Here is a 26,246-nt window from a genome sequence, read left to right as displayed (position 1 = left end):
AATTTACTACCTCATTGACACTGAAGCTCGGATCATGGTTTAGGAACTTTACACAATTAACCAATATTCAATAAATACACTGGCAACAGGGATGACGACTAAACACTTTTAATGAAGCATCATGGTAACAACACCTGAGAGCATATTCTAAGTACTTACCTATATCTAATCATAATTACCCTGTGATACAGGTAGTAGCTCATTTCACAAACAAGACCACCAAATGAGTGAACGGTTAAGTTATCCACGAAATGACAGAAAGTAGAACTCTTGTAATCATACAGAATGTCAAATGATATCTAGCTTCATGTGTTTGATAATATTAGTCCATTTTTACCCTGACAATTAAATGGTAAAATGAAAATTATGATAGTCTTATAAATTTATATAAATGACTAACATTAATCCTCTTTAAAAAGTAAAACATTCCAAAATTCTGAATCTCTAAAGCAGCTAGATTAAAACTCTTCTACCCTCCAAATTCTCACAATTTTTTTTAAGTCTACTGATTTATAAATTTCGATTTTTCTGGGCATAGGAGCCCACTTACAAGAAAGACACTGAGTAGTAGCTAAACGAGACGTGGTAAAAGTAGGTAGACAAGGAAAACAAATATTTAAATTTGTACTACAGCTCCTCACTCACTGCCTTGAATCACTGCTGTGTAATAGCTAGCACAGATTATTCCTCTAGATTTGTCACTAATTAAGCTTAAAATCAGAGAAATTTACTGGTTTTCACCCTTATGTGAACTGTGGGACAGATAAAAACATTTTCTGCCTGTGAGGTTTTTCGTATGTGCTGCCATCGAGTGGGGAGACTGTATATATGGGTGAAACTGACAAAATAGGCCTCATCCCATCAACCCCAGCACCAGAGATATGACCCACTAATTGTGTCAAAATCCCTATTATCTTAAAATTCTTTTTTCATTTCATTCAAAATGCCTTCCAGTGCTGAAAACACATGGCTTCAAAAAAAAACAAAAAAAAAACAACCATGAATCAGAAAGTAGTTCTGTTCTGAAAGGGTTAAAGTCAAGGAAGCCTGTATCTTTGGTTATGTATTTATTTATGTAAGCAATGCCTGCTATAAAAATGAACCCTTGTTAAAGCACTTTGAAAATCTGAGTTCTGAAAACCAGGGCACTGTTATTAAATGTCCTAATGCCTAAAATTAGAATACTGTCTGGGTATGCCTCAAAATGGAAAAGCTAATTTAATTTAGAACAGTAAGCATGCACCTCACTTAAAGGTATACAGATTAAAAACAGCAAGAGAAATCACTTGCACTCTGCTTAAGTACATGGCATTAAATCAGTAGCCAATTATTACTTACATAAAAGATTATATGCATATTATTTTAAATGCTTAATTTTATAGTGTTCTGCTTCCCCACAACTATTGAAGAAGCAAAACTTATTTAACTCAAACGTAACTCCCAAATGTGAGCATGTAAAGAAAAAAAAGAGATTAACTGGTGAATTCTGTAAATTAAGGGGGAGGACTATGCACCTAGATAACTTTTACATGCTTATTCCTATACATTTGAGCCACATTTTATCATCATCATCAATAATTTTCATGCCTAATACCATAAAAACCATCAATAAACTAATCACCAAATAAATAAGATTTTGCTATTATAAGCAGCTCTTTCAATTAATCTGCTTTGATAGATGTCCAAAAGCAAAACTAATTTTTCTTTGTGGACTAATGGTTGCATTTATTACAGCGTTTCTGCAAGGACATTCAAACTACTATCTGCCAGCAACACTGTCGGTGAAACGTTTTCCAAACAAAAAGACCAGCTGAACTCAGTAGAGAACTTTTGTGGCCTGAGCACAGTATTAGGTTGGCAAAGCTCTACAGGCGATCCCGACCGCAAGAAGACAGACTCAAGAGTTACAGAGTTTAAAAGCAGCAAAAGCACCCAGATGTCTATATTTGCAAATATGACTTAAAAACTACAAAACTGCACACTCAACAAAATTCACAACGAGCTCCTGAAAATGCTCTGACACTATTCATGGTAGGGCAAGGGCAAACGAATGGCTAAAGGTCAGTTTTAGTTAGCATGCAATATACTTAAACAGAAAGCTGGGCTGTACAAATTTGCATGCAGATGATTATCACTGCAAAGTGTTAGTGCTAAAAGGAGTTTACACAAACTCTGACCTAAACATATCATCACACAATGAATGAATTTATATTCTCCACATCTAAAAATGGTTAAACAGATGCGATAATAAATTCATAGCCGTATGCAAGCATTTAACTGCCTGCCATTAAGAATAATTCTTCACTTTAAATTAAAAGTAATCAAGATGTAAAGGCTAGCATAGCACACACAAGTAACAAAAACTAATAAAATATACTTACTAATTTTCTACCTGTGTATTTCCATCCCCAAGTAACACCATCGTCTGAGGCTGAGAGCTCATGAAAGGGCTTTTCCAATGAAAACGAAGAAATTTCTAAGTCATCTGGCTTATTTTGTAGATCCTCACTGATTATTTGTTCATCTTCTATTGCAGTCTTTGCAATTGGATTTGTCCAGAGATAGTTTATTTGGTATCCACTACAACCACTGGCCAGTCTTTCAGAAAATATCTGGCTTGTTAACCCTCTAGTTGGATAACAGGAAGGTTCATTCAAACACTGGGAATAGAATTCCTCAGAGAAATCCTGGAAAGCTACTTTCGAGGGATTTTCAGACATATTTAAAATATCATCTGGGGTTGCTAAAACATGATTCTCACTACTGGGTACTATTTCATTGCCATCAATTGGAAAAACAGGAATTACCTGAGGTACATCATAAGGAGTAGCTCTGTACTGATCCACTTGGGTAGTATCAACACCAACCAAATATGAGTGCTCATCAGCAATATCAAGTAACTGTATTTTTTCAAATTCCATCTTAGAATTTCCCACAAAATCCCTTTGTCCATTCAAAGCAGACTCTTGCATTGTGCATTTGGCTCTTTCCCCTTTAAAATGGTATATGTATTCACCTTTTCCACAGGGAACTAAGCAGCCAGCAACACTAGCATCAACAGTGTCTTTCATCAAATAAAACCTCTCTTCTTCTTTACTTGGTAGTGCTGGTTTATTCAACCCTGACACACTATCAGCAAAAGCAGACAAAATTCCTTCAGTTGATTTAGAGAAATTTTGCGTGGGTTCTGGATTTTCACCATTGTTAGTAAACTTTCTCTCTTCTACTCCCTCTTGTTTACTGGGACTTGAGCTTTGGCTTAAAGGTGATAAAATATGATGGTCTTCGTCTTTGTAGTTATTCATGCTACAAGTTTTGCTTTTTTTTCCTATTTGGTTTGTTTCATAATCAGAGTTTTTTGTTATGTTAGAATTAACACAAGTAAATGAAATTACGTTCTGACTGAGCATTTCCTTGCATTTTATGTTTTTTTTCTGTTCAAAGACTGCTGTAGAATGTGACTTGGCCTTCTCTTCCTCATTTCCACTTGTTTCTCTATGATTAGCTTCTAATATTTGAAATGTTAGTGCTTCTTTTTCAGCATCTTCTAACTGGTAAGGCTCACTTAGTTGATCTTCTGTTTCATAGCTCAGTCCTGCTTCACCTTCTTCTTCAGAACAGGGGAAAATACTATTCACAGAGGAAACAGAGCTACTCATACAAGATTTGGAATAATCAAGAGGCTCACCAGCTTTGGGCAATGCTTGTGACGTCTTAAGTTTTGAGTTGTTTATTCTTTGGATTAGTCCATCTGTGTTTGTTTCGCATACTGCACCAGTTAAATTATAGGGCTGTGTCTGAACATTAATTGCCTTTGTATCTACACATATATCTACTTGGCATAAAGATTCCAATTCATTAGTCCTCTTAGCAGGCCCAACATCTCCCCAAACATTAAATTTACATTTATTTTGGTGAGATGAACTATTTTCTGATTGTAATGATAATTTGTCTTTGTTTGTGAGGTACAGAGTTTCAGTTTCTAAGCCGACATCACCTAGGTATTGGTCAACATTAATCACCATTGAATTTATAAGGTGTTTAGGTTCACTGTCATCACCAAGTAGTTTATCTGCTGCTTCTCTAACATTAGACACTACCCGAAGACATTCATTTTCCAAGGTCACCAAAGTGATATCTTTTTCTGGACTTACATTAATTCTATCTAGACTGACACTGTCTGCTCTGCTAACATCTAAATTGAAATCATCATTATCTTTTAGTGATTTTATAGAGTTATTTTCTCTTTTTCTCAAGTTTAAACTCTTCACTACACTAACTATTACAGCTTCAGATTCTTCATCTCTTTCAAGACATGTCATGTCATTAAGAAAATTGACAGGTGACTCACCTATCTGATTTACTATTTCTGAACTATTGCTCTCACTCTCTTCTGGAACAGCATGCAAACATTTTAGTGAGTCATTGCTTATGCTAACATTTGATTCACATAGTGCGCCAATATTGTGTACTGTTTTGCTTTCTGTGTAATCTTTAGGAAACTCAGCATCAACTTTTGTCCTTAAAGAATCAGCTTGTATGCTGTCATCACTACTAGCTTTATAAGGATGATTAGTACTCGTCAAGAATTGAGAATCAGATATAGTTTCCTCATTTATTTCATTTGGATCTGCCACATTCTGTGGTGATGGCCTGTCCTGGTGAGCCTTTAAGTCTCCTGTCCCTTGTAAAGAATGTGTGGCTAAAAATTCTTCCCCATTCTCTAGAGGCCCCTTCATTTGGTTAAGTCCCTCAAAGGTAACAGCTGAATGATAGTCTTCTGAGGCAGCTGCTCCAAATGCGGGAGAGCATATTTCCTCTTCAAGACAACCAGGGTCTAGAACACAAATACTATAAAACATGCTATCTTCTGAAGTCTTATATTGCTTATGATCAACACAAATAGGATTTTCATTTTTCACTTCTAAATCACACATACCGAAAGAATTATTCTCATCATTATCGCTGATTTGAGCATTTACTATGTCATTCTCTATCAATGAATTTTTACAAGTAACTGGATAATAGCACAGATGGTTATTTAGAATAGTTTTTGCTTGTACTCTCTGGTTAGAAGGAACTACTACACATGAAAGAGACACGCGATCTTCAGAACAAAGACCTTCAGACAAGGCTGGCTCACTGTCATTACTCACACACAATGTATCACAAACACTTTCTGAATTCTGCTCCCTGAAAGTAAAGTCTGAATTATCTAAATTTTCATACCTAGTTAAGAACTTGTATTTCAGAGTGGAAATAAAGCTAAACGACTGTTTTGGTCTATGACTCTGCCTGTAGCCAAACCGCTCAAGAATTCTAGTCCACATATTAAGATCAGCAGCTGTCCTACTGGCTTCATTATGCCGCTCCTTAACTTCAAGGCTATCAAATAATGAAGATAAAGTTTTACTTATCTTATTTCCTGGTTTGTTTTCCTTCACAGATTTTTCTAACAGGCCAGTTTTTTCATTCTCATTGTCACTACTTAATTCTTTGCTGAAGCAACAACCCATGTTCTTAAGCTCAACATTCACATTACAATGCTTGTCCTTTTCGGAACCTCCACAAATCCACCTCAAGCTAACTTTCTATGGTTTCTGATGGGAAGCCAACACCCAGATACCAAAAATAACCCCTTGCACAGCAGTCACAAGTCACTGCCACTCAAATCCAAAATGCTAATTACAAGAGGGTACTTACTGCATAACAAGCATGCTCTTATATCAAACAGCATATGGAACTGAAATATTACAACCAACAACAAAAAAGGTGCACACTATTTTTTCTTATGCTCATAAATGCCAATTAGAAAGATCATTATTCCAGCCATAAGAAAACATTTCAGAATCCTGTTTTTTTCCTGATTCAGTCAACATTCTTTAATATCTGCCTTTATCAAACAATATCCTTGGGCATCAAAAAAATATTTTAAGCTAATTTTATTAGGCACAAAAATGTAATGGTATCAATTAGAGATGCATGCGTGTTAAAGCATTTATGAGTGAAATGTGGCACATCTGAGATTTGTTATAAAATATTCCTGTAAATAAACATACATGACCAAAAAGGTAAAATATTTTTAAATGTGTAAAAAAAAAACCACACTAAAAAAGGAAGAAAAGACAGAAAAAACAACAGCAAAATATAAGGGTGATCACGCAAGTTCTTAATGGGTACATTAGGGTTAAATATATTAACCTCTGCTCCTTTACAGAGTTGTGAAAATTCCAAGTAAGGAAGAAAAAAGGCAAAAGAAAAAAGAGAACCCACAAAGTACAAAAACTAGGAAATTACTCAGAAGCACTTGTAACATGAATGTACAGCACTTAATAAGGGTACAGCCCTATTGCTCCTACACTAACTACAGTCCATGCCAAACTGCACTGTGGGTCTTGTCCCATTTCAACATTTATGATGGTTCCTTCTTAGTACAAATGATTGTTTTTCTTAGTATGACTCTGATTCTAAGATAATACTTTAAAAAAAAACAAGCAGTTCTATTAAAACTCCTCTGAGGGATATTTTGCTATTTATTAATCTACAAATTATGGCTGGTGTTCTATTAATGGTTTACCAAACACTTATTTTTCATGCTAAATAAGTTTAGTATTTCTACTTAATTACTTAATTCATAACTGTTATGAATCATAATGTAAATATCTGATATGCAGGATATGTTTTCATTGTTACATATTGAACATAATTAAACATAATTAAAGCACAGTGATTAATCACAAAACAATATACTGTGAAATATTTATGTGTTTCCCAATGGTCTTAGGTGACCGCTGTAAAAGGGGCATTTGACACCCCACCCCCCAAAAGGGTCACAATCCACAGGTTGAGAACCGCTCACAACGAAAGGGATTAATAACTCCAGCACACTTTCTACAGCACTTTGAGATATACCTTAAGTAATTGGCCTTCTCCTTGGTTCCTAAGAGATACTCCCCGGAAAACTAACCTACCTACTTACTGTACCTACCTTGAGATTTGTTATCTTCAATAAGAACTATAGACCATATCTAACATTTAGGTAAGGTGATGAGGTAAATTTGGGGCGGAGACTGGCCAGACCAAAATGACCACCTCATGAGATCAGGGGAATAATGCGATCCCCAATGAAAACTGCACATTGAAGCTCCCTGGGCTTTCAGGTTAGTAAAAGATATTCACATAAGTGAACGGGTTCTTCCCACTGTCTTGGGTCAATTCTGATTCAGAGCAACTCTATGTAACAGGGTACTGTGTCTCTTCCTTTTTAAGACATGCAAGCTTTGCACTGGGAACCCTCCCAGAAGTCACCATTATATGAGGTATCTTATTATTTTTTCTCCTAGAATAAAGCTGTAATCTTATGTATAGCACTGTCCGTGAGTCATTCTAGTGAGCTATCAAATTCAAAGAGTAGTAGGGCCAGCGGTTCAAAAGTGGAGGCTGGGAGCCACTGAGCTTTTTCTGAGAGGATAAAGGGGAATCCCTAAACCTGAAGCCAAAAAAGAAAAAACAAACACAACAAGCACTGCTGACACGTAGATTCTGAGTAATCTGGACCCTAGGGGGTTTCTGAGACGGTACATTTTTGCAGTAGACGATAACAAGGCACAGGTATTAGATTTAATCCAAAAGTATAAATGTATAGATCTGGATTTTTAGATTTAAGCTAATGATTATACTTTCAAGCACAAATTTGAACTATATAAACATGTTTTTAGCTTACATATATGAAGTCACACTCCCAAGGGTCCTTGAGGTGGATAGTGGATACTATTAACTCCATTCTACAGATGCAGAAAACAAAAGCCCAAGCGTAAGTAACTTGCTCAGGATGGCACCACTAAACTCAGATATGATACCACTGGCTAGATTTGACCACACCCGACATTTCTCTTTATATCACTAGAAAAGAATTGTTTATTTATACGAAACAAAAGAGTCTTCACTCAGGCTACAAACCACTCAAATGTGCTACTGAGGTAAATGTAGTTGTGGTTAAAGGAGGAGGTAATAAGAACTTTGTGCCTCGATGCATTTTTACTGAAAATGTGAGCTTTGTTATATTACTTAACCTCTTTTTGCTCCAGTTTTCATTTTCTCAAATGGGGTCAATACTAATGTTAACTTCAAAAAGTTGTTGTGAGGATTATAAGTAAACCATGTATGAACGGAACCTTCAAACCACATTCCAAAGAAAACCTCACTTGTCAGCAAGTTCATGCCAACAGAATCACCATAGGACAGGGGAGAACTGCCCCAGTGGGTTGCTGAGCCTAACTCTTTATGGAAGTAGAAAGCCCAACATTCTCCTAGGAAACAGCTGTTTGTAAACATAACCAACATATAACCCACCCGCCAGAGTTCCTTCCTCATCACATTTAAAGTCTTCATAATCTGACCCCAACCAACCTCTCCAATCTCCTCTCATTCTAAAGAACCAATCTTCTTTACTACAGAACCGAGCAGTTTCCTTCTGTTGAACATAGGTTTGCTATGCGTTGGAACCAACTAAACACCAAACAAACCTACCGCCACCTTCTCTACTTAGAAGTACTATTCTATTAGAGGAATTATTTTCTATTTATTGAGGAAAAACCATCAATAGCTTATATTTATGAGAATTATACCCTAGAAGTTTGATTTGGGGATAGAACACAGTATTCTGAATTAAATAAAGGGCTGTTTAGCTACAATGTCATCATCTGTTGAATATTAATATACAGCATTATTTCTCATAATTTTACAAGTATATAGGAAGTGTGAGTATGTGATAAATGTAAGAGAATGTCTTCTGGAAATGCAGAAGAAACCTAAAATTAAGATGAATGTGCTAATCTAGGTTTTAAGCTATACAAGTATATATATGGGTTCTCCTACTAACAGAATCAGCACTGGCCAGGGTTTGGTGATATTTTGGGCATTAGATTCCCTGGATTTGAAGCACTGAGATAAATTTTGAGGGGAGGAGGAACCTCATGATAAGCTAAAATGTGTTACAGTTATAGATTTGCCACACTTAGATCTTGTGGACTTGGGGAGCCTTTCAAACGACCTCTAATCAACTAGGTCAAATTCTGTAAAACCCTGATGCTTGAGTTGCTAGGTAGACAAAACTGCACTACACACGTTCTAAATTGGATATACAATGTGAATACATGTTCTAAAGTGTAGCTGACAAATTTATAAAGCATTTTCACCAAAGAAAATTAGGTTAAATTCTTGGGACGTAGGGGTATAACCTGCACATAAAGACAAATTTGGAGAATGGGTAACTAAACTATTAATTATGTTATCTCAATGCTAATAAAATTTATTTTCAATGTTAGTGAAGTATACCTATAAGATAAAGAAGAACCACCCCTTTGAGTTTTCGGGGCTGTGATCTTTATGAGAGTAGAAAACCTCACCTTTCTCCTGCAGTGTGGTCAGTGGTTTGAAACTGCTGACCCAAGCAATTAGCAGCTAACATCTAACTCACTTGGCCTGCAGGAATTCACTTGATGACAGTATCCAGGAGCTACAGTCCATATTTCTCGACCTTATGAGTCGTAAAACTCCCACAATAAAAGCTACATATTTGAAACACAGAGAAAAGTAACATAGTATAAAATAACTTTTTCAAAGAATTTAAATCAAATATACATACAAGTAGCACATGCGCCTAGGAAAGAGAAGAACCAATGAAGGTAATAGCTGTAACTTGAGAATCCTCTTGGAGAATTTAAAATTCGTAACGATAGGTAGGAAGCTAGAGGGCAGTAACAGGTACTGGAGTTGATTTGAGGAGCTCTGGTGGGGTAGTACATTACACGCTGGGCTTACGTTAGCAGTTCAAATGCTCCAATTCCACAAGGGAAAAGATGAGACTTTCTGCTCTGGTAAAAACTTATAGCTTTAGAAATGCACAGGGGCAGCTGTTAGTAGGGTTACTGTGACAAGACAGCGGTAAGAACTGCCTGTATTTTTACATAACCCAGACATTGTATAGTTTTATATTCCTAAGCCCACTACACGAGGGGATACCCCCCAAAACAAACAACAACAAAAAACAGGAAAAAAGCTCCGCTGGGCAGCGCTTTCATAGTATGCATTTTCCCCACTGGACGGGCATCAAGCAACTCACTCTGAGTTAGTACACACAGTGGCATTGCCTGGGAAGGTTCTCTCTGCTCACAGTGAATTTTTTCATAAAAAGCTGTTACACTCGAACCTCATTTTTTGTGATGGCCGATTTACCAGAACAGTATGTGGCTATGAAATTTTGTTTCCAGTTGAGGAAAAATGACACAGAAACTTGTGATATTGAACACAGCTTACAAGGACAGCACTATGGACAAGCTCACGTGCATAAATGGTCTCGTTTCACAAAAGGTGAAAATACGGATTGGTGACAAACCTCTTTTGGACATCTGTCAACTTCCCAAACCAACGAAAATGTCGACTGTATGCACTGAGTTCATTTCACCAGGTTAGACTGTTAAACAAGCTTTCCATTGAGAGGTTCTGAAAAGATTATGTACCAGTACGGCAGTTGGGGGACTGGTTTTACCTTCCTAACGCAGCCATTTCAGTATATCGTGTGTTTTGGCAAAAACCAGCATGCCTCTCTTGTCCCATGCACCTTACTCACCGGACCTCACTCCATGAGACTGTTTTTTTCTTCCAGGAATACAAAGGGTCATGAAAGGACAGCAATTTGTTTGGATGGCTGGCAGCACCTCCCTCAATTTTTTTCTTCTTCACCTCTTCTACATAGTCAGAGGAGTTTGAAAAAATGTTTCCAAAATGGAATTGCAGATTTGACAAATGTGTTAAGTTGGTACGTATGTAGTTGTAATGCTTTTTTTTTTTTTTGGTAAAAATATTTAGCTTTGGGGAGAAAAATCTGTTTTGGGGGGTAGGAGCTACCCCCTCATACAATCATGGTTTTAGTCGTTTTTTCCCTACATGATAACACAGTAAAAAAAAAAAAACAAACCAACAAAAACACTTTACTTTCAAATTTACTCATGAAGCTCTGATATCTACTGAGCTCCTAGCTGGCTCTCTGCTAACTTTTATATGCATGAATTTCTACCAGGCAGATTTTTCTACCATAAACCTTTAATTCTTTAGTCTTCTATCTTAATTGTTTGATTATCCTTGATTTACCTTTCTCTGAGCTCTTCTTCCCACATTCAACCTACAAATTAGTGTGGCTGTGTTTATTTCCAAATAAATTTATAATCTATTCATCCTTGTTCTATTTCTCATTATATACATTTTTATTTCTTTACTTCCATTCTTGAGCTCCTACAATCTATTTTCTTATTATATTGCAGCCAAAATAATTTTTCCAAGCCATAAATCATGCTATTGGCCACCTAAAAACCCAGCTTTATTCAAAATGAGTTTCAATCAACAATGCAAAGAATTTTTACATGCCTTATCAAAGATGGTTTACTTTTAAAATGAAATAAGTATCAAAGAGTATTTCACCTTAAAAAAACTTTTTAAAAATATGTATATATTTTGTTGTAAATTAAGTTCTCATGTAACAATTTTTATACAAATTGTGGAAATTTTACAGTCGAGCTTAGACTAGATTGTCAGGTGTCCAATTGTGGTACTGCCACTTTTTTACAGTACTATTTGAAGAATTCCTTAAGTCTCTCTGTGCTTCCGTAGTCCTCATTTGTAAAACAGTGATAATAATACCTAGCTCTATTACAGGTATAGATAGGGCAGTAAGAATTCATGGAAAAAGGTATGTGAAGTGTTAAAACAATACATATGTATTAAATACCATATATGTTTTGCTATGATTATAATATTATGTAATAAATTTATTCAAGAAATACTTATCATGTGTCTAAAGTGTCAGAACACAAGTGTGAATACAAGAAAAATCCAAGTTTTGATGGAGCTTACATTCTAATTGGGGTGTAAAGATTGAGGGGAGAGAAGGACTGACATTAAAACATTAATATCTAGCATTGTAGGAGGTATCGAGGACTAAAGAGAGAGTAAGGGAAATAGGGGAGAGAAATGAGGCTTTCTACTTCCACAGAAGAGTTAATGTCTCGGAAGCTCATAGGGGCAGTTCTACTCTGTCCTTTTGGAGTTGCTTTGAGCCAGAATTGACTTGATGGCAGTGAGTTTTGGAAGGGAAGTGGGGAAAGCCAGAGATTAGGAAGCATTTTAATTTTTTAAGAATAGATTTATTGGCATATAATTTACATACCATATAATTTGATAGTTTAATCATATTAAGAAGAGTTGTGCTATCACTACCACAATCAATTTCAGAATATTTTCTTTTTCTCATACTCATTATTGCTAGCTCCCTATTCGCTCCAACCTCCCCTGCCATGTCCTTAGGTAATTAATTATTAACCCAATTACTTTCTCTATATAGTTATCCATGCTGGATTTCATATATAGAACGTCATACAAAACAAAAACAGGAAATAAAAACAAACAATAACTAAACAGAGTAAAATTTTAAGAAGGCCGATGCTGAGGAAGGTTAAGTGATCAAACAATGCATACTTCTGAGCAGAGGGTATGCCAGAAACAATGAAGACAGAAAGCCTCGTTCTGGAACATTCAAGGATCGTCAAGATCACCAAAGGGGACTGCTACTGAGATGTGAACACCTCATCATATTTGACGAGGGCAGTGAGTTTATGCTACGAGAGAAGGGAAGACTCTGAAAAGGGGTGAGAGAATCATTCACAGCCCCAAGAATATAATCAATGACACAGTCTGACGGGGCACGATCTATGCCATAGGATGGATGATCCAAGGCCTCATGGACATTCTTGTAGGACAGCCTTTGCTTACAACAGTGGTTCTCAACCTGTGGGTTCTAACCCCTTTGGGGGTGGAACAACCATTTCACAGGGGTCACCCGATTCATAACAATAGCAAAATGACAGTTATGAAGTAGCAACGAAAATAGTTTTATGGTTGGGGGCTCATCACAACATGAGGAACTGTATGAAAGGGTCGCATTAGCAAGGTTGAGAGCCACTGTCTTAGGCCTATTCTAGTCTATGTAGTACATACCACCCCCACCCCTTTTCAAGCACCTTTATAACCACTGCCATCTTACTTTCATTTCTATCGGCCCTTTGCAACTGCTTTTGCTAAGGTCACAAGTGATGATCTACCCTTCATCTCAAATCTACCAAACTGGTCAGGACTAACTGGATTTTATTTCAGTTGGCAATACTGGTTACACTTTCCCTATTCAAAACTCCAGGATTCCTCCATGTCCACATCTACACAGTCTTCTGTTCATCTTAGTTCTCAAACTCTTACTTCCTGAGTCTTTCTAGTTTATGAAAAATGATGGATTCAAGAATTTCATTATTATCTATAACTCATGGTAATTTAATATAAATTAGTACTGTAACCCTAACTACTAGTATTATGAGCTTTAGAAACAGTAAATCCTTATTACAACAAAGCGAGAACATTCAAAATGATCCTACAACTAAAATAGTTGAGATAAAGATGTTATCTTTTTGTAGCTTTCACAACATCTGAAAACTTCCTAATCCCATTCTTTCTTTATCCTCCAGCTGTGGTCTATGTTACTATGTTCACATAAAACTTGGTATTATAACTTTGCAGGTTGTAAGAGGGTTAGTACAAAACGAATGTATAAAACATTGTCTATGTTTCGTAATATCTGTGAACAACCTATCCACAGAAACAGTTTTATTAATCTTTACCATAGTGCTCAACTTTGTTGAATAAACAAAAGTTTAATAAATACTATCTACTAAATACAAAATAATGAACCAGCTACAAGGGTTTAACATTATATGTGAAAGGTAATTCTATATATAGGAAGTAAAATAGTGATTGTTTAAGGCTGGGCATAGAGTAACTATAAATGGGCATGGAGGATGTTAGTGGGGGCAATGAAAATTTTAAAAATTATATTACAACTCTATAGGAAACAAAAGAAAAAATAGATATATTACACTTCATCAGATTTAATGACTTTTGAGCATCTAAAATATATTTTTTAAACACCTACAAATTAACAACAAAAACAATCTAATTTAAAAGGGGGAAATTGCTTCAATATACATTTTTCTCAATAAGATATACAGATGGTCAATAATTACTAACTATTCATTAGGAAAATGCAAATGAAAACCACAACAAGAGACCATTTCAAAATCACTAGGATGGCTATTATCAAAAAGACAGAAGACAAGTGCTGGCAAGGATGTGAAGAAATTGCTGGTAAGACTAGAAAGCGGTTGCAGCTGCCGTGGAAAACTGATGACAAGTCCTCAGAAAGTTAAAATTAAAATTATCCTAAGGCCCAGCAATTCCATCCTAGGTAGAGACCCAAAATGCGTGAGCAAGGACTCAGAGAACTACTTGTAAGCAGCCTTCACTATGGTATTATTCACAATCGTCAAAAGGTAGAAACCTGTTAAGTACCCATTAACAGGTGAATGGATTCATAAAATCTGGTATATGCAGACAACGGGATATTAGTCACCAATGAAAAAGAAATAAATGAACATTTAAAATTTATGCTAAGGGAAATAACCCAGACACAAAAGGACAAATATTGACTTTATGATCCCATTTATATGAAGTATCTGTGATAGGCAAATGTATTAAGATCAAAGTTGCTTAGTGGCTATCAAGGCCTGCAGGGGTAGAGAGCACAGAGTGTTCAGGTTGATGAAAAGGTTTGGAAATTGATAGTGGTCATGATTGTACAACATTGTGAATTATTATAAGGAAGACCAAAAAATACGTAGTGCATTTGAATTATGGTGTTGGTAAAGAATATTAAATATACTATAAACTGCCAGAAGAACAAACAAATTTGTTTTGGAAGTACAACCAGAACGCTCCTTAGAGGAGAAGATAGCAATACTTTGTCTTGCGTACCATGGAAATGTTACTTGGGAGAGATGAGTCCTTGGAGAAGGACTCATGTCTGACAGAGGGTCAACAACATGAGCCAGACTGACAAGGGACGGCAACAAGAGCCTCAAAGAAGGACTACAGTAAGGGGGGCAGCGCTGGGCAGGGTACACAGGACTGCCATGAGTTGGAGCCACCCGGGAAATATCCAGCAATTAGTAGTCAAATCCATCTCTTAAAACTACAAGGGACAAAGAACAAAAAATCACATCATTGACTGCACACCTCCATGATAGGATCGCTGAAGACAAATGGGTGCATAAGCAAATGTGGTGAAGAAAGCTGATGGTGCCCGGCTATCAAAAGAGATAGTGTCTGGGGTCTTAAAGGCTTGAAGGTGAACAAGCGGCCATCTAGCTCAGAAGCAAAAAAGCCCACATGGAAGAAGCACACCGACCAGTGCGATCACGAGGTGCCAAGGGACAAGGGACAAGGTATAAGGCATCACGCAAAAAAAAAAAGAAAAAGATATAAGTGTGTGTATATATGTGTATATGTATATGTGTATATGTGTATATGTACATATATGTATATATATACCATATTAAATGAAGGGGGAAGTTAGAATAGAAATATTAATTTTTATCAGAACAATAATATTGTATTTCTCACAATGTGTGGCTGATGTGTTAGAACCAACCACTCTCCTTTCAGTTAGCAACGAAATGCTTAATATCATGTACCACAAGTCTTATGTTTCTGTGACTGCATATGCATATATACAAACATACATTTACATTCATCTACAATAACATGAGATAGCATTAAATGTTTTCTGGAATAAAAAAAAACTACAAGGGAGCAAAAGTGTTATTTATATAGCATTGACTTTTTATTAATTATTATGTCTAATCTAGAGGTGATTAAAGAATGAGAATGTGTAGATATTATATGCAATTGCTATAATACTGTATATAAGGAACTTAAGTATCCTCAGGCTTTGGTAACGGAGGAGTTCTGAGAGCCCATTCCCCATGAATACCAAGGACAACTGTACCAAGAATTTTTTGTAGTTGTGTTTAATATTTTTACAAATAAAAACATAAAAACTACCTAAGTTATGAGCTCAGATAATCTACATATTATACCTCTAAAATTTAAATCCCCAATGATTATAACACTCTTTAAAGTTGATAAATATTAATATCCACATTTTGTAAAACAAAGTAGCAGAGATGTGATTTCCCTGTGCGTTACCCAAGAGATCGAGTAGCTAGGATGCAATTATAATCCAGGTCTAATGACTCGCATGTGCACCTGGCACATTATTTCTCCTAGGTAATATAAATACTGCTGTAGACCAAGATTTTTTTTTAAATTGTTACTTAAGTCTTCTTTTAAAATTCTTGCAATCTAGTTCTATGCCCTCTGATACGTTTAAAAAACATTTATTATATTCTATTGCAAATAACAACAGCAGCAAACAAACCTACAAAGGTTTCTAATTTTCAGTAATTTCTAACTTATCTTTTAATATAGTTTCTTTTGTATGACTATCAGAAGTCTTATAGTTCTACTTTAAGTAATTAAAACTACAGAATTTATTTATAAATTAATATATATAGCACACCAAAATCAATACACTCAAATAATAAGATCAGGAAATGTAATGGTTTGAAATCTTACTTTCTAATTCTACTTTATTAAAAGTAGTTTAATAATCTATTCATTCCTTTAACATCTACATGAACTGCTTATAATTTCTTGGGAAATTATTGCTTTACAAAAAGGCTACATTTTCTTATGTTTTATAATAAACTTGTGTTACACAGAATGTAGCTTCAAGACTAGGTATGTTGGCTATATGATTAAACAATCTATGATTAATCTTGGAACTGAATTACCTGACTCAAAGTTGGGATGGAACTTGTCTGAGAAGTGGTTTGAGATATAGGACCATTCATCTATGAATCAAAAACAACAAAAAATACCATTATATAATGTAAAGAAAACATCTTAAAATCAAAGCAATGATGCAAAATAAAACCCACAAGAATTACTACATATTATAAGACAAAAAAAAATCAGTGACATAGTCAAACAAGGATGAGACTTGACATTCAAAATCCTTTGTTAATTCTTACTGAAAATTATAAGCAAAATTCTTTAGTTTTATGGGGGAAGAATACAAAATTCTAGTTTTTTCAAAACCATTTTGAAATTTTAAACACTACATCACATGATAAAAACTTAGTGAATGAAGGCACTTAAAACATAAAATTCTATATTAAGATATCAATTTATACATGATTAAACTATGTAAGGTAGCTACAAAAGTATTAAAAGTATTATGTATCACTGCATTTTTCTTGATGATTTTAAAATAAAAGCTTTAAGTATCTAGAGGTACAGTTACCATTTATTTTCCACATTACATAATAGTTAATAGCTTTTACTAGCCATCCCACTCCCTCTTACCAACCACCTTAAAAAAAATAAAACCACTGCCATCGAGTTAATTTCAACTCTAATTGACTCAATAGAACAAAGCAGAACTGTGTTGTAGGATTTGCAAGGGTATCATCTTTACAGAGAGGCGCCCTGGTGGTGTAGTAGTTAACCAGCTAATTTTTACTAGTTTGAAGGTCAGCAGTTCAACGCTACTAGACCAGTGGTTCTCAACCTGTGGGTTGTGCGACCCTTTTGGATTGGGGAACAACCCTTTCGTAACAGTAGCAAAATGACAGTTATGAAGTAGTAACGAAAATAATGTCATGGTTGGGGTCAGCACACCATGAGGAACTGTATTAAAGGGTCCCGGCATGAGGAAGGTTGAGAACCACTGCACCGGACATTCTTCACCAGAAGATGTGACAGTCTGCTTAAACCCTGAGGGGAAATCTATTCTGTCCTATATAGTCACTTTGTGTCAAATTCAACTCAATAGCTATCCTTCTGCTATTAATCTTTACAGTAGTAAACTGCCATCTCGTTTCTCCAAAGAGAGGCTGATGGGTTCAAGTCCTTTTGGTAAGCAGCCAATGTTTTAACTATTGTATCCCTACGGCTCTTCCTTCAGTACTAAGCTACTCATAAACTTATTCCAAATATAGAATTTCTATTAAGATATCCTAGTGTTATTACTTTGTTATTGAATCCAATGTAGATCTTATAATAAAAATTATGTATTAAAAGAAATGTATTAAATCAATTCTAATTTTAAAAAGAAAATACTTACCAGATGAGAACTGTCTTTCACTTCTTGTACTTGCTGCACCTGCGGTTCAGCCACAACTTTAGTGTCCTGATCAGAAGTCATGAGCTGTTTACTTTCTGGCTCCACTGGGAGAAGCTTGATGTTAACCGTGGGAGGCTATAAAATGACAATGACAGGAAATAGGTCATTTCAAGTGCATCTTAAGATGAAATTAATAGAAATCCAGAAATAAAAACATAGACTGCATATAGTTTCACACCCTCAAATTATAGTTTGTGACCAAACAATGAAACATTACATCAATTCTTGTTAAGCATATTTTGTCATTTGTTAAGCAATTTTTGTCAAAAAAAAGAACCCAACATTAATTAAACGTCTAGATCTCTCAAATGAAAAGGAAACACTAGGATCAGGTAACATGTCAAATGACACCAGGAAAAAGTCATCAGCTAAATTCAAAATATGGAACATTCTACAAGACTAATGATCTGCTTATCTATAGCAAATCAGTCATTTTAAAAGATGCATTTTCATCACTGCAAAGTAAAGCGTTAACCAAAATAACTCAATGTAGTAGGAGAACTGTGTTTGAATCAAGCTGAACATAAATTAAGCATAGGATAACATTTTATCCATTGCAAAATAATGAATCTGGACATACATCTTAAATCTGTCATAAAAATTAATTCAACTATTAGAAGTTAACAGAAGAGAAAACTTATGGGCCCTTGGGTTTGGCAATGAGTTTTTAGATAAAATATACCAAATGTATAATCTATAAAGGGCAACACTGCTCAGCCAGGCGTTAATGAAATACAAAGCCTATGTTCTACAAACACTGTAAAGAAAAAACAAGCCAGTCTGTCAGAAAATATCTGCAAAACTTTATCTGATAACTGACAAATTTAAAATACACCAAAATGTCTTAAAGTTCAAAACAGGCCACTTCATCAAAAATGTTATAAAGGTGGAAAATAAAAATGCAGCATTGTATGCCATCAGGGAATGGTAAAAATGAAATGATTCTCATCACCATTTGACAGCAAAATGAAGTCAGCAAGACTGCCCTTATTAACTGGCTACAACCCAGAACGTTGCTGCAACATCAAATGTCAGCCGGGGTCCACAGGGCAGCAGGAACGCTCATGCTTTGTTGGTAGAAATGCAAGATGGCACAGCTACTTTGGAAGACAATTTTTTTAACAAAGTGAAAGATAGGCTTATCACATGCTCCAGCAACAGTGTGCCTAGCTAGGTATTTACCTAATAAGCTGAAAACCTAAGTCCATACAGAAACCTACACACAAATTCTTAAAGCAATGTAATTCATTAACTGCTAAACATTAGAAGCTATCAAGATGTCCTTCAACAAGTGAGTGTAAAACAAAATGTACAGCACACCTACACATTGGAGTATTATTCAGTGATAAAGACAAATGAAAGGAACGAAAGGAACCCACAGGGGTCCGTCCGTACCCTGTCCTACAGTCACTGTGAGTCAGAATCGACTCAATGGCAGTGAATTGGGGATTTTTATGGTCTATATACATAAATTACATCTGCAAAATGGAGTGTAAATATGCCATGGTTTTGAGTGATGGTTAAATGATATGGCCCTTCTAGCCACAGTTCCTTATATGGTATATTTTATCTGGACTTTTTTGTGAGTTTCTGTGGGATTCTGCAGGAACCTTGGTTGTGTCGTGGTTATGAGTTAGGCTGCCATCTGTATGGATGGCAGTTCAAAACGACCAGCAGCTCCGCAGGACAAAGATTGGGTTTTGTACTCCCATAAACAGTTCCAGTCTCAGAAACCCACAGGGAGGTTGCTATGAGTCAGCACTGGCTCTAAGGGAATGAGTCTGACTTGATGGGATGCTGCAGCAAATCGCTCAACTCAGAGACATGAGGGAATATACTCAAGGGCGCATGGGGTGAAAAATGGAGCAAACCAGAATCTTAGAAGGAGTCCTGGTAGTGTAGTGGTTATACATTGGACTGCTAACCTCAAGGTCAGCAGATCAAAACCACCAGCTGTTCCACTGGAGAAAGACAGGGCTTTCTATCAGAGTTCACAATGTTGTGTAATTGCCACTTCTATTTAATTCCAAAACATTTTCAACAATTCAAAACTAAACGTTGTACTCATTAAACAATAGTCTCCCATTTCTTCTACGTCCTATTCCTGGAAACCACCAATCTGCATGTAGGAGCAGTGAATTATTTAATGTGGTTCATATAACCAAAGTCTATAACTCCCAACCAACCAACCTTTTCCTCCATGGATCTGGTTAAGATGATGGAGGGAGATACTAATAGGATTCTCTGTGAATAATTGTGAACAGAATTTCCCGGAGTGCCATCCTGCTGCGTATAAAATTAGCAAGAGTCAGGAGTGGAATGCATCCTCTGGAGCCAAGATCCCTGCATAGAGACTTCCTAAATCCAGAAGACATTTATAACATCAGAGGAGCAGCAGCAGAACCAAGAGCCAGCGTATGGATCTTCTTTACAGGAAGCACATGATCTTCTTTGATCCCTTATTGCACAGTATCAAACCAAACCAAACACTGCCATCAAGTTGATTCTGACTCATAGCAATCCCATAGGACAAGGTAGAATTGCTCCTTCTCGGTCTCCAACAAACAATCCAAAGTGTGTATATATGTATATAATATGTATATAAATATATATAGACAAATCAAACTAAAGACAAATGCTTCTGTTTAGAGATGGGCCTATTGAGTTCCTAAAATAGTATTAAGTATGCCAGTCTAGCCTCTCCCATTCTCTTGTGGACTCACACCCAGATGGCTCAAGAGGAGCTCAAGATGGGTGGGTTGTGGGTCCCATACCACGCCACCCCTAAGCAGTCAACCGTGATCTACGCCCAGAGTGAACCCCATGTCCCTGACCACATCGTCTGGTCCATCTTGAACACGATCTTCCTCAACTCCTGCTGCCCAGGACTCATGGCCTATGCCTACTCTTTGAAGTCTAGGGACTGAAAGATGGTGGGAGACATGATTGGGACCCAGAGCCATGCGTCCAGCACCAAGTACCTGAACATCTTCTCTATAGTCCTCAGTCTCCTGGGAATCCTCATTTTCGTCATTCTTCTCGTCATGGGCAAAGTGATGAGCTTCCAAGCCCTGTCACCGATGGGCCAGCAAGGCCACTAGCCACTGCACCATGCTATGTCCTGAACCTTCCAGCTCTGCCCTGGGCAACCTGGCCTGACGCCTGTACCTGCTCCTGTTAACAGCCCTTTGTGCATGTTATCTCCATCTACCAGCAAGCCCAATAAAGCGCCCAGGTGTGCAATAGTGCCATTGGGGGGAAAAAAAAGAAAGAAAAACGCCATTCTTCCTAACTCTTTGAGGGAGTAGAAAGACTCTTTCGCCCAAGGATTGGTTGGTAGTTTCAAACTGCTGACCTCGCAGTTATCAGTACAATGCTTAACCACCATGCCACAGCCACCTGTGCAAATAAGTGTTATACCTCAATTCTGTAACCTTAGCAGAATACAATGCAGACTGTTTACATCATTTAAGCTAAAAATTAAGTAAAATATAAGAAAAACTTTTCAATAATAAGCTTTTCCATAGTTGAAAAGCTAATTAATTGCCTCTAAGTCCAGTTAATTTAGAAGACTATATTCTGACCTCCAATTTTCTGTGCAACAAAGAAAAGTTTTTAATGAACTACAGAAGATATTAAATTACTTCCTATGGAGGAAAAAGATAGATTTTTTTTTTAATTCTTGTGAAGATTTACAGCCTTGGAAACTCACTGGGGAAGTTCTACCCTGTCCTGTAGGATCACTATGAGAATTGACCAATGGCTGTGATTTTTTTTGGTTTTATGTTAAGAAAGACAACACCTGATATGTTAGCAGGATGCCAAATTTATGGTTTTTGACCCAGTAATATACACTACCATGCTAAGAATCCTATTAAACTTTCCTTGCCTTAGTATCTCTTCAAGCCTTTTTATATCAGTCTGCTCATTTGCTGCAAATGGAAACTTTGAACTGCACCACTGCTTTTGTGGAACTATGGCTTTGTGATGGCTCCATGAGTTGAACTGTTAATCACTAAATCAGGAGTTCAAAACCTCCAGCTGCTCCATAAGAGAAAAGATGAAATTTACTGTCTCAGAAGACCACAGGGACAGTTAGTTCTACTCTGTACTATAAGGCTGTTATGAGTTAAACTCAACTCGATGGCAGTCAGTTTTTTGGTCTTTACTTGATTAAACATCAATCATGTTCACAGCAAGCAAAATGTGTCTGGTTCACACTGGGAGAGGAGAGGGAGTTAAGATTTCATATTAATATATCATGTTAGTGTCATCTTTTGGACAAAGAGTACAACTACCTGAGTCAACATCTTTAATAATTTATTGATGCTCTACAGAATTGCATAGAAGCTAGGTCTTTTCCTGTTTGTTATTTTTAATTCTTATTTACAGCTTTGGTAATTCCAGTTTTACTAAGTGCTCATACAAAGGAACAGTCAGATACTTCCACAATACAGGACGTTCTAAACACCTACTAGTCCTCCAATATTGCCCCAACTCGAGTGGAAAAAAACTCACTGGCCTAACTATTCTAGTATGTCTAGAATTTTCTCAAAGACCACAGATCTAGTTTATTGAGCTTTCCAAATTATAATCTCAACACTACAGTTTTTCCATTAAAGTGTATAATACTTAAAAGAAAAAGATGGGAGTGATGGTTAGAAAATTTAGAACTCAACATTTTAATGAATTTTAGAGCTGAAAAAACCACTCAGAACCAGCTTTAATCTTAAACTTCTCAAACAGTGGAGCCAAAAAACATAACTAGATAGGGGGGAGGGTGGGTACAGGGGTGGAAGTGGGGGGAAAGAGAGACGACGTCAAGGAGTCCATGTAGAAAAAGAATGTTTTGAACTGATGGTGGTAGCAATTGTACATTCTACCTGACGTGATTGAATTTGGAATGATGTATGTATTAAATCCCAACTAATAATAAAAAAATTAATTTGATTAGAAAAAACACAACTAGAGAAGCAATCAGTGGTTCCTGATATGGTAAAATTACGAGTTGAAAACGACAAAACTATGATGAGTTTGGTTTATAAGGTAAAATAATGATGTATTCCAAATTCTAGAATGCGAGTATTTGAAGGCTTGAAACTACATATATATACAGTTAGTAAAAAAACTTTATAGTTGTCATTGTCCATTTAATTTCCTTAACCTATAAAATTATAACATCAAAAAATCATGTTATTAGGGGTTCTTATAGCTTAAAACAAACATTTTATTGGGGACTCTTTATAGTTCTTATCACAATCCATACATACATCCATGTGTCAGGCACATTTGTACAAATGTTGCCATGATCATTTTTAAAACATTTTCTTTCTATTTGAGCCCATATTTCCCCTCCCTCCCTTATGAACCCTTGACATAAATTTTTATTTTTTTCATGCCTACAATGACACTGACTCCTTTCAGCCACTTTTCTTTTGCTCGTCTCCCTATGTGTATGTTATAAGTTTATCATTGTGATCGGTTCCCCCTTTCTCCCCACCCTCCTCCCTCCCTTTATCCTCCTGGTATTGCTACTCTCATCATTGATCCTGAGGAGGTTATATGTTCTGGATTCCCGATTGCCAACTCTGATCTGTACCAGTATACATGCTCTGGTCTAGCTGCAGTTGTAAGGTAGAATTGGGTCATGATGGAGGTGGGTAGAGGGGGAGAAGCTCTTACAGCTCTAACATCCCATACATCAATTGTATCAAGCATATCTATACATATGTTGCAGTCATCATTTTCTAAACAGTTTCTATTTGAGCCCTTGGTATCAGCTCCTCGCCCTCGACTCCTTGATGAATTATAAAACACTATTATTTTCGTATTTTACACAGACCACTGTCTGTCTCCCTGGGGAGTGAGGGTCGGGGTTATGCATCAATCACTGCGATCACTTCTCCGAGAATACTATTATCTTAAAGTTTTACCAAAATAGAATTTTCCAGTATGTTAAATTCTTTTAAAAAATCTTTGCTTTGGGGAGAAGACAGTTCTGGATCTATAGTAATCAACCAGCAAGCAAAGCAAAGCAAAGCATCCTGAATGTGTAAAGTTGTAAGCAGCTGTTTAATGACCAAAAATATATAGCAGCATAAATATGCCAAGCTACCTTCCTTAAGTTCTGACTGTAGTCCTACAGGTTGGTATTCCCTAAAGTCTTATTACCCGAACAGGAATATAATTTTCTTTAAAAATGAGAAGCCATTTTAAAACTTTGTAAGTGATGGTAAAAAGCACCTTATTTCAAGTTCTGCACTGTGATCATTTCTTCAATTTAATATTCTTAAAATATATATTTCTTAGCACTTCTATAACTGAGAATAAATAATATTCTAAACAATTACAATCCAAAATAACTCTCAAAATCAGATCTCCTAAAATATGGCCTCCACAGAGGTCAACTTTTAAAACTTCTGTGGTAGTTACATTTGTTGTATTGTGGTAGTTACATTGCCATTGTGTTGTCAATTTGAGACTGAAGAGTTAAGGAAGGTGGAATCTAGCCTGTCAATCAGGATGCTGCTTGCAGACCTCATTTGGAGGCACCATGGAGATAACAGCTTGCTGGAGGTGGGACACAAACACACTTGCTGCAGGACAACAAGCCAATGGAGCTACACTGAAACAGCCAGAGCACTGGGAACTATAGGAGCCATGTGGACACCCCTGCCAATGCTTCTACTGTCAACTGGATGCACAAGACTTTCCACCCACTGGCCTGGAATCTTCCTGCATTCGGCATCATTGCTTGGCTGCATGAATCTAAAGAGGAATTTATGGACCAGTAGTAGACATATGGGCTAATATTAGACTTATGGACTTGATAGGGATGTTTTCTTAATGTATGTTTACTCTTCATGTAAAACTCTTTCCTATACATGAGTGTCTATGAATTTGTTTCTCTAGTCTACCCAGACTAACACAACTTCGTTAAAAGGAAGTTTTCTGTTTCTACACCAGAGAAGCTACACTAGAGATAAAGGCTTGGAGAAACAAATGTTATTCACTGAAGGTGCACTGGGCTCATCTAACATTAGGTCCTCCACCCCTCTTCGGGATCGCATTTCCGCCTGCCTTCTCAACTGTGCTTCTCCCCTCACCCAAACTCTTATTCCCTGGGTTCTTCCTACCATTTAAAAAAATATGCCCAAGTCTCTCGTTATAATGTGTGACGACCTGGAATTGGAACACCAATAGAAACCAGTCCCAGGAAAAGAACATCATGTTGGTGGAACAGAGTCAGGAAAAAAAGGAGACGGACTGACAGAGTGGCTACAACAATGGGGTCCAACATAACAACTGTGAGGATGGGGAGTGTTTTATTGTTTTCTTCATAGGGTTGCTCTGAAGTGCAGCTGACTCAATGGCACAAGACTACACTGTCTGGAAAGAAAGGGGAAAAGAGGAAGAATAGGAAATGGAGAGAAGCAAAGAATAAAGGAGGGAGGGTAAAACCTAAAGCCACTGACTGAAAAGAGGTAATCTACCCTAGCACTATAACCCTTTGCCTCTGAAGTTGCAGCTTGTCTTAATTTCTCTCTTGCCATCTCCCCAACAACTCTGTCACTAATTCACTACAACTTCTGATGAAAATGCTCCTTCCAAGATGACCAATCTCCTGCTTATTGGTAGATCTACTGACTCTTTCAGCTACACTTGACATTGGCCATTCACTCCTAAAAACGTGTCTTTTAACTTTTCTGACACCCACACTTGCCTAGGTATTTCTGCTTCTGCTGTTTTCTCAACCTCCTTGGAATGATCTTCTGATCTGAATGTAACATGATCTTCTCTTGCTTTATGTGATTAGAATTATACAAGGAAGTTGTAAAAATTGCCAATTTTACATGAAAATGTAATCATTCTAACTTAAACACACCTGTTCTTTCACCAAGTCCTTTTTCTTGGGTTGAATTGGTTGATTGTGTTTTCTTATTTCTTTCTCACATCCATAATGCATAATTTAAAAGTTGTTGTTATTGTTAATTGCTGTCAAGTTGGCTCCCACACATGGCAACTGTTTCTATAACTGAACAAATGCCACAGTACTTCCAGA

At 36.6% G+C, this 26,246-nt stretch overlaps 1 protein-coding gene across 4 annotated transcripts in view; it reads right to left on the bottom strand.

The window, feature by feature from the left end:
- The window catches only part of LARP4B (La ribonucleoprotein 4B), a 93,529-nt gene that overhangs the window by 46,822 nt on the left and 20,461 nt on the right, over positions 1–26,246 (bottom strand). For all 4 annotated transcript variants that reach the window (XM_075550139.1, XM_075550140.1, XM_075550141.1 and 1 more), the window contains exons 2-3: positions 18,125–18,259; positions 16,791–16,850 (exon numbers count right to left, since the gene is read on the bottom strand). In XM_075550139.1, the coding sequence (XP_075406254.1) occupies positions 16,791–16,850; positions 18,125–18,205 (141 nt within the window). In that variant the 5' untranslated portion in view covers positions 18,206–18,259. The remainder of the gene's footprint in view (positions 1–16,790; positions 16,851–18,124; positions 18,260–26,246) is intronic.

The sequence above is a fragment of the Tenrec ecaudatus genome, chromosome 5 (assembly GCF_050624435.1).
Source record: "Tenrec ecaudatus isolate mTenEca1 chromosome 5, mTenEca1.hap1, whole genome shotgun sequence".
NCBI lineage: Eukaryota > Metazoa > Chordata > Mammalia > Afrosoricida > Tenrecidae > Tenrec > Tenrec ecaudatus.
The sequence above is the reverse complement of the archived record's forward strand: the minus strand, read 5'-3'. Positions and strand labels throughout refer to the sequence as shown.